Here is a 13,440-nt window from a genome sequence, read left to right as displayed (position 1 = left end):
CCTGTCCATTTGCTTCCCTTGTTGATGTCAGGGAAGTGGGAGAATTGGGAATGCAATGAGAGAACCGGGGAGAGTGTTGCAGAGGGCATGGTGGCCACTTGTGACGCTCCTGCCTTAAACATGCCAGCACCTTGAATCTTATTTTATAATCCACTGATAACCAATGAAGCAATTTCGGCCTAGGTGAACCATCTTCTTAAGCCCTCCAATCAAGCATGCAGCAGTGTTCTATATCAGCTGCGTACGCTGTATATTTTATTTTAGGGCAACCACAGTAGAACACATTCACAAAAATGTAATCTTATTTACACTAGCACCGAAGTCACACGCCTCGAGTCAAATCAACGATCTAGCACCATTAGTAGGTAGGGCAATTTCATAACTGCTATGGCAGCCACGGTAAGGGAGTCCATAGCGAGTCTCTCACAGTGCAGTCCGTCCTAAGCACTTGCACTAAAATCATTCACGTAGAAGTGGAGCCATTTTATTTTTGCCTTAATTTGCCTGTGCCAGGTTTTTCTTGAGCACTTTTTATAAGCTCTCAGCTAGGTGATCAATACTGATGGCGTACACTGTCTTGGCATTCTTGACGCCATAGTTCTGAGCTTTTGCATTAGAGATAGAGGTACAATTTCTTGATCATCCTCAACTTCCAAAATGAAAATGGCATCAGCTTTGAAACCTGTACTCTCAAAAGACAAATTGAAGTCCATCATCACCCCCAAATCCCATACCTCTGAAGCCCAAGGTAATTTCATGCCTACCAATCCGAACAGCTCTGTATTCCTATTTAGCCAGATTACCTCAGACTATTTATTCTTATTGGACCAGATAAAAGAACATCCATTGGCTCATTATCTAAATCTAAACATAAGCTAAAAATTAAACTGAAACAAAAAAACATGGGAGCAGTCTGGGCAAGTCCCTTGTCTATTCATGTCATTGCAATAATAGGTAGAATGTACTGGTAGGTCCAGCATTGCTACAAAGTTTGACTGCAATATGAATCAAAAAGACTGCCAGTAGTTCAGCATTGGTAGAAATTATCTAAAAATATAATAGATGTGCAATAAAAATTTTAAAGTGGCCCTTTTACTAAACTTAACATGGGAACAAGCTACATTAATATATTTTGAAGTACTTTGCCTCTTAGCGCATGTTAATTGTATGTTATTTAGTTTTTGCATTTATTTTCTGGAGGTGGTGTGGCATGGACGGGGAATGAGTATGGAAGCATTATCTAGCTAATGTGTGCACATTACTGTGTGTTAACTGGATAATACGGACTTAAGCCCGGATTCTTTGAGCGGTGCCGCTGTCATCGTCCGCCTACAAAATGGCCACCAATCGCATGTCAAATTTGCAATGGTGCCAGAAATGTTGGCCAGGGTTTTCAAAGTCTACATTTCCAGCACCTGTCTTTCACATGAATTGCAGTTATGGAGGCACTTTATGATGGCTAATACCACTTCTGGTGCTTGCCATGCCTGCAGTGGCGTTAGGTATTGTAAAGGGCCCTTTTTTAGGCACCAGTTGGCGCCTATATTGGTCATGAAGAGAGAGGAAATGTCAAATGGAGAGGAGACCCTGAAAAGAGCATTTTTAATGGCATTTTCCAGTTAAATTAGGTGCCAGTAGGACGCCTACCAGCGCCTAACTTAAGATGCCATTTATAGAATTTGGGCCTCAAAGCAGGAGCACTTAGGGCCTCCTAAGTAGGACGGCTCCTGTGTTAATTTTTCATAGGTACTATGTGCTAAAGTAGATATTAGCACACAACCTGCAAAAATAAAACAAAGAAACAACAAAAAAACCCTGTAAACATAGGTCATAGTAAATTTGGGCTTAGTGTGTGAAAAAGTCCCGCATTAGCATGGCTAAGCCTAGATTTTGCTGCAGCTTAGCAAAAGGGCCCTATAATTTGGTATTCCAGTTGACATGCTGCCCTGCAAAATCAACTCTCTCATCAGAACAGTAAACAGCTGTTGTCCATGAGAAGACGTGTCTTGGTGCTAAATACCTGCATTGTGGCTTGACAACAGTTATATATGAGATGATGAAATTCTACTAATTTAGACATTATAGTAGCTAATGATAAAATGGATTTGCAGAGAAAGGCCATTACAGAGTCTACCAGCTTTCTCCAATATGGGGACTAAGAGGATGAGAATTAGGTTGCGTAATAAATTTTGGCTGAGAGAAGATAATGATGAAGAAAAAGCCAAAGAAACTCTGTGGGCCATGTCATCTTTAATCTATCATGTTTTATCTGTCCAGATATCAATAACCGAGTGGATGGCTGCTATAGCAGAGGTCCTTGTCATCTACATCATATCATTTTCCCTATAAAGTTACTTTTTTTAATAGCTCCCATGTTTGGTAAAGTCTTACCTACAGATTTAGTTCGGGACATTCCTCTGGGCAGTGGGATATGGGGTTTTTCAGTCCCTGTAAGGAATCCTGAATGTGCTGGCATTCCCTGGCGCTCAAACAGTGACTAGAATAGAAAAAAAAAATGAAGAAAGCAATGGCTGTTACCCAGACATCAACCCAATCAGAAAGGAAAAAAGCGGCAATTTGAAAATAGGGCACGGGTTATGGTGCCTATTTGAAGCCTATTCTGTAAAACAAAGTAGGCACCTACTTTTCTATATAGAATGCAAGTGAAAGGGCCAAAGGTGCACCTACAGCTGGCGGAGATGTCCGCATCTAGTTCTCAGCTTGTAAATTATAGTGTAAGTTAGGAGCGGATATAACAGAGAGAAGTTTTATGTGGTAGTTGTGATTTTAGGGCTCCTTTTACTAAGCTGCAGTAAAAAGTGGCCTTACTGCATCTTTGTGCAGTTTTTTCTCACACACTTTGTCTATTTATACTGCAGCTGTAAAAAAGGCTTTCCCCCCCCCCCCTATTTTTTTTTTGTATTAATGATCAATGCTAATGTTGCCATTAGAACTGGACATTTAAAAAAAAATGACCACACGTGCCCTCATTTTGTAGGGGGTGAGGGTTCCCAGGCAATTCCTGAGCCAAGCAGTTAGTAATGGAGCTGTGCTGACTGATGAGTGTAGAACTTCCATTCTCTGACCCCAGTCATGGCCTCAAAAATTGAAAAATAGAATTGAGCGCATGCATATTGAGCACTAATAGCAGAACACCTGAGCGCGTGCCCCATTTTAAACTATGTTAGGCAACTGTTAGTGCCTAATGCAGCTTAATAAAAGGGCCCTTAAGGTTCATATTACAGACCTGGATTATTAGACTGAGCGAGAAGCACAATGGACATGACTAGAATGCTGCATCCTCTACCCTTACAAATCTTTTTAAAATGCTGACCCCCCCCCAACAGTTCTCTTTAATTTATAGTCTTGGATAGATGAGGTGCAAATTAAATTAAATGCTGTCTACTAATATTGGGGCAGGGTGTGTGTGTGTGTGTAAGTGTAAACCTGAAGTAAGAATACAGGTCTAGATGCACTAAACAGTCCGATTGTGTACCAATGGTTGCTAAATCAGTTTGATTGGTTTAACGACCGACTGAATTGGCCGACCCGATGTTCAAAATGGCTCACTGCGTGGTTTTCGGTGCATTCGTACATTCTCCGACTCTGGCATGCAAACTACTTTGTTAATATTAAAATGAGGTCATTAATATTAAAACAAGCCATCTGATCAAGGAACTAACATTGCAATGCCATAATTGGATCGCTAATACCAACCTCCAAAAAATGAAAGGTCTAGACCTGAACTGTATTTTCATTTTTTTTTCTATGGGTCCAGATGTGGTGTGTGTGTAACACAAACACAATATATGACCCATATAAAAAAGTCAGCAGACACCCCCCGATGACGGCCCTCTCCCGGCCAAAGATCCCGGAACAAAAATAGAGGCAGGAGGTCTGCTTGCTCCCTCCTGCTGCCGTGATCCCCCCCATCCTGCCACTGGATGCACCCCTGCCCCCTTTGAACCACCCTTACATCTCCCAAACCACCCCCCATACCACTACATAAAATAGCAGCAGGAGGAATACCCAGTCCCTCCTGCTAGCAGGCCCGCCACTCCAAAATGGCACACCTTCCCCTGGGATGCACAGGGAGGGGCCTAAAGCCCCAATTGGCTCAGACACCTAAGGCCCCTCCCGGGGAGGGACTATAAGTGTCTGAGCCAATCGGGGCCTTAGGCCTCTTCCCAGTGCATCATGGGATACACTGGGAGGGACCTTAGGCATCTGAGCCAATCAGAGCCAGAATGCACTGGGAAGGGGAAGGTGCACCATTTTGGAGTGGTGGGACTAGGCATCAGGGCTCAGATCAGTTCAGCTTGTTGGGGGGCGGGTGAGTTTGCGGCGGCAGGAAGGAATGGGTATCCCTCCTGCCTCTATTTTTGTTCCGGGGGTCATGGGGGGAGGGCAGCTCAACTTTTTTTTAATATAGGGCACATATTGTGCGTGTGTAACACAAGCACATCTGTGCCATTAAAAAAAGGAAGAAGGCCCTAAACAGCTGTGGCTGGAGGCTGCTTTAGGACTTCCCCAAACTGACTCTATGCTTCAGTGAGAGCCGGTTTCTAAAAGAGCGATCGAATGGGATTAAGGTTGCCCTCTGCAAAACTCATTTGCATAGGAAGCTGTTTGAACTTCGATCGCCATTTAGAAATTGGCTAAAAAATCAGTCCACAGTGACCTGTTTTTAGTGCATCCAGCTGAAAGTAACTTAGCTAAGATCACCAAGATTGTCAGTGGCAGAAGTAGGATTCTCTTTCTCTCAGCCCATTGTTGTGATCACTAGATTGTGAGCTCTACAAAGCAGCACCATCTTTTCTGTGTGCACATCCAGTAGCGCTTTAGAAATGATAAGACTGAGTATTTCTCAAACACAGAGTTGCCTACAACATACATATTTTCTATGGAATTGAGGAAATCTTAACACTTAACTTGTCTAGGCATCTTAGTTACGTATATACTTGTGCAAATGAGTTAAATAAATTTGTGTTGTGTAAGTAAAGCCTTTTAGTGCAACTATCACTGAATCTGCGCCATTGTTTCTGAATACCAAAAAAGAAATCATAAAATAAGGAGAAGGAGATTCTCACAGGTGGTAAAAGGCAAGAAAAAGTGAGGTCCAAAAAAGAAAGAAAGAAAGAAAAAAAAAAAAAATCCAAGGAGTCAAAACTTGAAAATGACAATCTCAGTTTATTAGGAAAAATAGTCCACAAAATGGTTATTGCACGACTCAAACTGAGATTGTCACTTTCAAGTTTGGATTCCTTGGAGTTGTCTTTCTTTTCTGGGCCTCGCTTTTTTTTGTCTTGCCATCCGAGTACCAAAAACATGTTTGTTCTGGTTGTTCTCTTTTTCCCTTGTACAGTTTTGCAGCTGAGTAAGACCTCGGTGAACCCTGAAGAAATGGATTGTATTTGAAAGTCTGCCTGTTCTACTGACCTCTCTGCTAAGCAGGTGAACAGGATCAAAGCCAGGTGAAAGAGCAGTGAGGAGAATAATGTGTGCATGTTTTGGTTGGTATACAGCAGTGGTCTCAAACTCGCGGCCCGGGGCCAACATGCGGCCCGCCAGGTACTATTTTGAGGCCCTTGGTACATTTATCATAATCACAAAAGTAAAATACAGTGGTACCTCGGTTTACGAGTGCACCAGTTTGCGAGTGTTTTGCAAGACGAGCAAAACATTTGCAAACTTGGTGCCTCGTAAACCGAGCTTGCCTCCCCTCGCGATCCGGCATCCCCCCCAGCGATCCGGCATCCCCCCCACTCGTATAGCCCCCCTCCACCGCGATCCTACTTCCCCCCCCCCCTGAGCAGTCAATGACACCCTTTACCCGACTTGGCACCAGTGCCGGTGCCCGAAGATCTTCCCTCTTCTGGCGTGGCCTGGGCTGGGCGGTGTGTCGGAGATCCTCCTTCTTCTGGTCTGGGCTGGGCTGGACTGGCTTTGAGCATTTGCGCATGCTCAAAGACAGTCCAGTCCAGCCCAGACCAGCAGAAGGAGGATCTCCGACGCACCGCCCAGCCGCGCCAGAAGAATGAGGATCTTCGGGCACCGGCACTGGTGCCAATTCGGGTAAAGGGTGTCATTGACTGCTCGGGAGGGGGGAAAGTAGGATCGCGGTGGAGGAGGGGCAATGCGAGTGGGGGGGGGATGCCGGTCGCAGGGGGGAGGAAGCTGGATCGCGGAGAGGGGTTTGGAACAGCGTCGAATTCCTCAAGGGGGGGGAGAATGGAGCAGCGCTGGTAGCCTCGTGGGGGGGGGGGAGGAGGAGGTGAAACCAATCAAAGCAGTTTCCCTTACTTCCTATGGGGAAACTTGCTTTGATATACGAGCAATTTGGTTTACGAGCATGCTTCTGGAACAAATTATGCTCGTAAACCAAGGTTCCACTGTAAAACAGTTTCTTGATCATATGTCTCTTTAGCTATAAATGACAATATTATTATTAAGAATTAGCCAAAAGGAAAGATTTATAAACTATAAAGAGTTGTACCTCATGCAAAATTGTCATTTCTTTAATAAGACATTAACTATTTTTTTCTGAGGCCCTCCAAGTACCTACAAATCCCAAATGTGGCCCTGCAAAGGGTTTGAGTTTGAGACCACTGGTATAGAGTACGTTTGTTGGATAGAGAAAAGTAAAAGGGTAGTTACATGTAGCAATAATTAGAAGCATTAGGTAAATCAATGTGGGAACAAAACAATTTTGGAGTGGGCTAAAATGAGTAGGTATGATACTAATGCCATACAAGCATACCCTCAATCTGGGGAAAAAGACATACAACAAATGCCAAGACAAGCTCACAAAGACTACAGACATCACAAAAAATACTCACAAATATAGCTCCTACCCCTATCCCTCTCAAAAAAACCACTTCAATAGCATGCTCATACCTAAATATAAGATCAGTAAGCCCAAAGACAGAACTAATCAAAGACTGGCTAATTAAAGACAACCTAGGATGCCTCTTCCTTGCTGAAACCTGGCTCACAGCAGACACAGACCCTCACATTATTGAAATTTGTCCAAACGGATACAAAATTGAATTAGTATGCCGAGACAACAAAAGAGGAGGAGGGCTAGCAATCATAGTAAAAAACAACTTCAACATCAAAGTCCTAGCCAAGCACTCCACACCTCACTTAGACCTACTAGCCTGCCAACTTTCAGATAACACACTTACAGGAAATCTAAACTGCCTTCTATGCTACATCACCCCAGGAAAATGGAACACCACTAAACAAGAACTAGAAGAGTTCATCCTCCAGAACTCTCTTTCCTCTACAAATAATCTGATCCTCGGAGATTTAAACCTCCACCTAGAAGACCACACCTCCAAACAAGTAGTAGAAATTCTATCATACCTCAATACCCTATCGTACCAGATCCTCAACCCAGAACCAACACACGAAAAAGGTCATCAACTCGATATTGCAGCATACTCATCCCCTAATCTCAACACACAACATATCAAAATCACCAACGGCGCCTGGCACCCCACCCTATGGTCGGACCACTATAAATATAACTTCACCATCAACTGGGAGCATAATAAAAATAAACCCACTCCACCCAAAACAAGCATTATGTTCAGACAGAAAATCGATCCCACCACATTCTGGAGAGCAGTGGATCCTGCAATAGATTCCAGCAACCCTAGTGAATTCATAAATACCTGGCGGTCTCTCAGCGAATCGACCTTAAACAAACTAGCACCACTAAAATCAAAAAATAAAATATGTAGACAATCAGACAAATGGTTTGACACGGAACTCCTTCATCTAAAAAGGAAATGTAGACAACTAGAAAGGGCATGGAAAAAACAGAAACAAGATAACACCAAAACAGAATGGAAAATCCAAATCAAGCAATACAAAATCAAACTGAAGGAGAAACGAAAAGACTATTACTCCAATCTCATTGGCACCAACAAACCAGACACAAAAAAACTTTTCAACCTAGTAAGAAACCTCACCGATACCAAACCATGCCTAGCCACCCAGGGAAACCTAACACCAACAGCCACTCAACTAGCAGATCACTTCAAAAATAAAATCATCACAATCAGAACAACATTCAATAACTCACAAAACAACATAGAAGATATTCTAATAAAACCCACAACAGATGAAGCCATCTCAGCAGACAGGTCCTGGACCAACTTCCCTACAACCCAGTGGTCAGAACTGGACAGGCTATATAAAAAATACTGCAAGTCCTCATGCGACCTGAACAACTGCCCATCATACCTACTAGCAACAGCTTCCACCAACTTCAAAGCTAGCTACACGTTGTGGTTGCAAACCACACTCAGGGAAGGCCAGTTCCCACCAGACCTTGGAGAAATCATAATAACCCCTATACTGAAAGACCCCAAAGGTCTAATAAATAACCCGTCAAATTACAGGCCAATCGCTTCTATCCCTACATACGTCAAAATAATAGAAGGTCTAGTGGCACAACAACTATCCATGTACCTAGAAGCCCACAACATCCTACATCCATCCCAATCTGGATTCAGAACTAACCACAGTACAGAAACTCTTCTGGTATCTTTACTAGACATAACCCGAAGACACCTCAGCCAAGGAAACAGATTGCTAATCATCCAACTTGATCTCTCAGCGGCTTTCGATCTAGTGGACCATCCCATACTTCTCCAGATTCTAGACGCAATAGGAATCTCAGGTAAAGTGCACAACTGGTTCCAAGGCTTCCTTAAAACAAGAACATATAGAGTCAAGTCAAAAGAAATTCTATCAGAACCATGGTCTAACCCCTGCGGAGTGCCACAAGGCTCTCCCCTCTCTCCCACACTTTTCAACCTATTCATTGCTTCCCTAGGCAGCACCCTAGATGCCCTAAACATAACTTCATTCAGCTATGCGGATGACATAACCATCCTCCTTCCATTCGACATCCACGACCCCATCTCCACAGGACGCCTGAAAACTATAATGGAAACAGTAGAAAAATGGATGACAAATCATAAGTTGAAGCTGAACACGGACAAAACTAAATTCCTACTACTAGAGAAGGACAAAAAACCATCCCTAACAGAACTGGAAGTAAACTCAATCAAGTACCCAATACAGAGTTCCCTCAAAATCCTGGGAATACAACTAGACAGATGCTGCACTATGCAAACACAAATCCATAAAATCATCCAAAAAGCATTCTTCACAATGCGTAATCTGAGAAAAATAAGAAAATTCTTTAATAAAGACCAATTCAGGATCATTGTCCAATCCCTCGTACTAAGTATGGTAGACTACTGCAACAGCCTTTATCTACCGTGCCCAATCAACACAATAAAAAAACTACAGACCGTCCAGAACACAGCCCTCAGACTCATATACTCACTCAGCAAATACGACCATATTACCAAAGCATACTTAGAATCTCACTGGCTACCAATAAAAGCAAGAACACAATTCAAATTCTACTGTCTCCTATTCAAAGTAACCCACGGCACGGCACCCAGCTACCTAAACAACCGATTTCACTACTATCTCGTATCCAGAAGAAGGAGAACACAGAACATTTTCACCTACCCTCCTCTCAATGGTACTCGACGTAAGAAACTTTATGACAACCTACTAGGGACACAGGCAGCTAATATTGACTCCGACATCTCAAAATTACTGATCGAAATTACAGACATAAAAGAGTTCCGAAAAGAAATAAAAACACTACTGTTCAAAAAATATCTCCCATCAATCTAAACCGCCATCTAATGAGTTCTCAATCAACTCCTTGGGAAAAGAATCTCTTTACCCAACCCAAACTAAACACCACTACTGTCCATATCATCAACATTAATTAACCAACATCATGCAATCATCAAAACAATAAATACACCCCGCTTATAGGCATATGATGCTACTCAACATCCTAAGAAACTTGACTCAGCTCATGTAACAACTTCTGTAATCTAGAACATATTGTAATTCCTTATTCTCCACCAGTAGTAAATTGACTCAGCTCATGTAACATCTTCTGTAATCTAGAACATATTGTAATTCCTTATTCTCCACCAGTAGTAAATTGACTCAGTTGCTATTAACATCTCCTGCGATATTGAAAGTACTATAATTCTTCAATATAAACTGTAATTATCTCTTCCTATAATGTAATTCTACTGGAAACGCCCAGATATTTTCTTTATTGTAATCCGTGGCTATGTTACATCTGCTGCGATATTGAATGTATTGTAACTCTTCACTGTTACTTGTAATCTACTCTTCTCCTGTAATGTAATTCTACTGGAAATGTCCAGATATCATCTTTATTGTAATCCGCCTAGAACCGCAAGGCACAGGCGGAATAGAAATCCCTAATGTAATGTAATGTAATGTAATGTAATGTAACTACAGAGGGATATGAGATGGGAGTGAGATTTGCAAACATTTGAGGAGATGGAGCATCTTAATGTCTAAATGTGATTAGTATGTCAAATTTAAAATTGTGATATGTATGTATTTTTGTTATTTGCTCAGATCTATGGATGATGCAGGCTATAAATATTTTAAATAAATAAACGTTTGGAGAGGCTGAGACATTTAAATGCTATTTTAAACTAAAAAAAAAAAGAATCTTTTAAATAAATGCCATTTTAGAAAGAGGTACTTTCAGATGTCAGGAGTGCAAGGGGGCCTGGGGAAGGGAGGGAGAGGGAGAGGTCTAGGAGGGACAACAATACAGGCATGCACATTCGAATTTAGACCTGCTCTGAGGCACAACTAAGTGCTTGTTTTAGGAGCAACGGTGGATCCCATGGTTCCAGTGCCCCTCACTAAGAACACTCTGCCATCACCTAAATTATACCCCAACACCCGACTCCTCCCTTAACCTGGCAAAGACTCCCAAACATAACCCGTCTCACCCATCGGAGTATACAAGACCCCCTTAACCAAACCTGGTCACCTCATCCCAGCAGACAGGACTCCTTGGAGGGAGACTTGGCTGCTGAGATGAGGGGGGGATCAGGTTATGCAGGAGGGGGGGAGGGTCTTGTCTGCTGGGATGGTGATGTTGGAGGAGCATTCCTGTTGGGATGGGGGTGCAAGTATGCTGGGGGAGGGTGTCTTTGTTTACTGGGATAGGAAGGCTGGGTGATATCTGGGGGAGGGGCAGGTGATGTTGAGGTGTGGTCGAGTGCTGTGATCATGGAGTTCAAGGGGCACTGCAAATGATGCCATGGGTGTGCAGTGTTTGGCATCGTTCCATCTGTTTTGTAAAATTCTTAAGGGCATCACAAAAAAAAGAAATAAACAGGCTTCAAATGGTTCAAAATACTGCAGTAAAAATTTTATTCAATGCAAAGAAATATGATCATGTCACACCTCTTTTGTCCAAAGCTCATTGGTTACCTATAGAGCATAGGATCACTTATAAAATTCTACTACTAATCTTTAAAACGAAAGCAAATAGTCAGCCAGAATTTATTACCAACTTACTTATCCCTTATAATCAATCAAGGATCCTACGATCCACCGCACATAATCTTCTCACTGTTCCCTCATTGAAACATATTAGTACAATGAGGAACACGATCTTTTCTGTAAGTGCTCCTTTTCTTTGGAACAGTATCCCCAACTACTTGCAGGATAATACATCACTGATAAAATTTAAGGAAATGCTAAAGACATTCTTATTCCACGATGGCTTTGTAACCTAAACTGTCCTTTTAAGGACGACTTAGTTTTTAGAAAATTTTTTTAGTATTACTTCCCCATCCTTCTGGGTTTTTTTTCTTTCTATTAATTGGAGTTCCTATACCCTCTTCCCTTTTGTTCCTATTCGTTTTTGTCCTTGAATCGTTTTTTCCCCTTGGTCTGTTTTAGATTAAATTATACTTTTATTGGTATACTAGTCTTATAGCCCGTTACATTAACGGGTGCTAGAATATATGTGTGTGTGTGTGTCTGTCTTTATTTCTTTTTCTCTCTCCTTAGCCGCTTTCTGTGTTTTTTTTTTGGGGGGGGGTTTCCTTGGCTGTCCACAACCACCCCTTGCCTGCTCCCCGTCCATTATCCCTTCCTTTTACCTCCCCTGTGTCCTCCACCACTCCATCACTGCTCACCTTATCCAGCAGCAGCCCCTTTGTTTTACCTCCCCCCTGTCCATCATCACCTTCTTCCTGCTCCCCCTGCACGGTCTAGTCACTGGCCTCATTAACAATTTAAAGCAGCTGTAAAATAACCCTTATCATATCCTCATAAGCAAAATACAAAATATCAAACCATAACCAACCTACCGCATCACTGCTTATCCTCTCCTGTATTGCATCGCAAATGGCAACGTGCCTGGTGAACCCTTTCAGCCTCGGCTACATTGGGAATGTTCCAGACTGTGTTATAACTGTTCCTTTCCCATCTCACCTCCTGAGAGTGAAAAGGAGAGTGTTTGGACTTTTAAAAAGACCCCGGGGGAAGTTCTGAAGTGGAATTTTTGTTGTTAGTATGTGCAGAGAGGGAAGGTATAGTCCACGACACCAGTTTGTTAACTTTGTAGTTGCAGCCATTTTGAAGATCGTTCTGCCCTGCTCCTTGCCTTACTATATTTTTAAGTTGAAAGACACTGCGGCAGCGGCTCCTCTCAAGATCCCCGACTGCATCGGACTTCCGACGCAGGTGGGGATCCTGAGAGGAGCCGCTGCCTCGTCTTTCAACTTAAAAATATAGTAAGGCAAGGAGCAGGGCAGACAGAAGAACAGCACGGCTGACAGCCGCTGCGTCCGACGTCCGCCTCGGGGGAGACAGCCGCCGCGTCCGACATCCGCCTCGGGGGAGGAGAGAGGACTTCAGGCAAGGAGCAGGGCAGAGCAAAAAACAGCACGGGCCGACAGCCGCACGGAAAACGGACGCATGCGATGGGAGTGCGCATGCACGGCCTAGCGTTTTATTATATTAGATTGTTATGGTGTTTTTGTACACCGTCTAGAAGTCTCAAGTAGGCGGTATAGTAAATTTTAAATAAACTTGAAACTTGAAACTAGATGTGGTAGTACCAAACCTGACCTATCCAGATGACAGGGTGATTGATTAGCATCTATTGTCTCTCCATCTGGATTTCTGAAATGGAATCTCTGGATGTTGTCGTGAAGTCATATTCTTGTAGACCTTTATTTTAGATGGGGATCTACAGGGGCAGATTCTTTTCTAAAATACTTGCTTAATTGTAGGTGTCCTGACTTGGCATCTCTATTCTGGCTTGTGCATCCTTTCTAAAATGCTACTACACATGTCTTCTACTACTGCTACTTATCATTTCTATAGCACTGACGTACACAAGACTGTACATTAGAACATTCAAGACATGGTCTCTGCTCTGAAGAGCTTATAATCTACTTAACAAACATAACAAGTAGGGGGGCTGGGGAGTTCATCAGGCATGAATGCCTTACAGTGAGTGAAGGTTAGGACAAGTAGGGG

The 13,440-nt window shown here is 42.8% G+C and overlaps 1 protein-coding gene across 4 annotated transcripts in view; it reads right to left on the bottom strand.

Annotated features, from left to right (window-relative positions):
- The window catches only part of SHANK3 (SH3 and multiple ankyrin repeat domains 3), a 924,054-nt gene that overhangs the window by 75,207 nt on the left and 835,407 nt on the right, over positions 1-13,440 (bottom strand). For all 4 annotated transcript variants that reach the window (XM_033958997.1, XM_033958999.1, XM_033958998.1 and 1 more), the window contains one exon: positions 2,392-2,497. In XM_033958997.1, coding sequence (XP_033814888.1) covers positions 2,392-2,497 — 106 coding nt within the window. The remainder of the gene's footprint in view (positions 1-2,391; positions 2,498-13,440) is intronic.

The sequence above is a fragment of the Geotrypetes seraphini genome, chromosome 9 (genome assembly GCF_902459505.1).
Source record: "Geotrypetes seraphini chromosome 9, aGeoSer1.1, whole genome shotgun sequence".
NCBI classification, from domain to species: domain Eukaryota; kingdom Metazoa; phylum Chordata; class Amphibia; order Gymnophiona; family Dermophiidae; genus Geotrypetes; species Geotrypetes seraphini.
The sequence above is the reverse complement of the archived record's forward strand: the minus strand, read 5'-3'. Positions and strand labels throughout refer to the sequence as shown.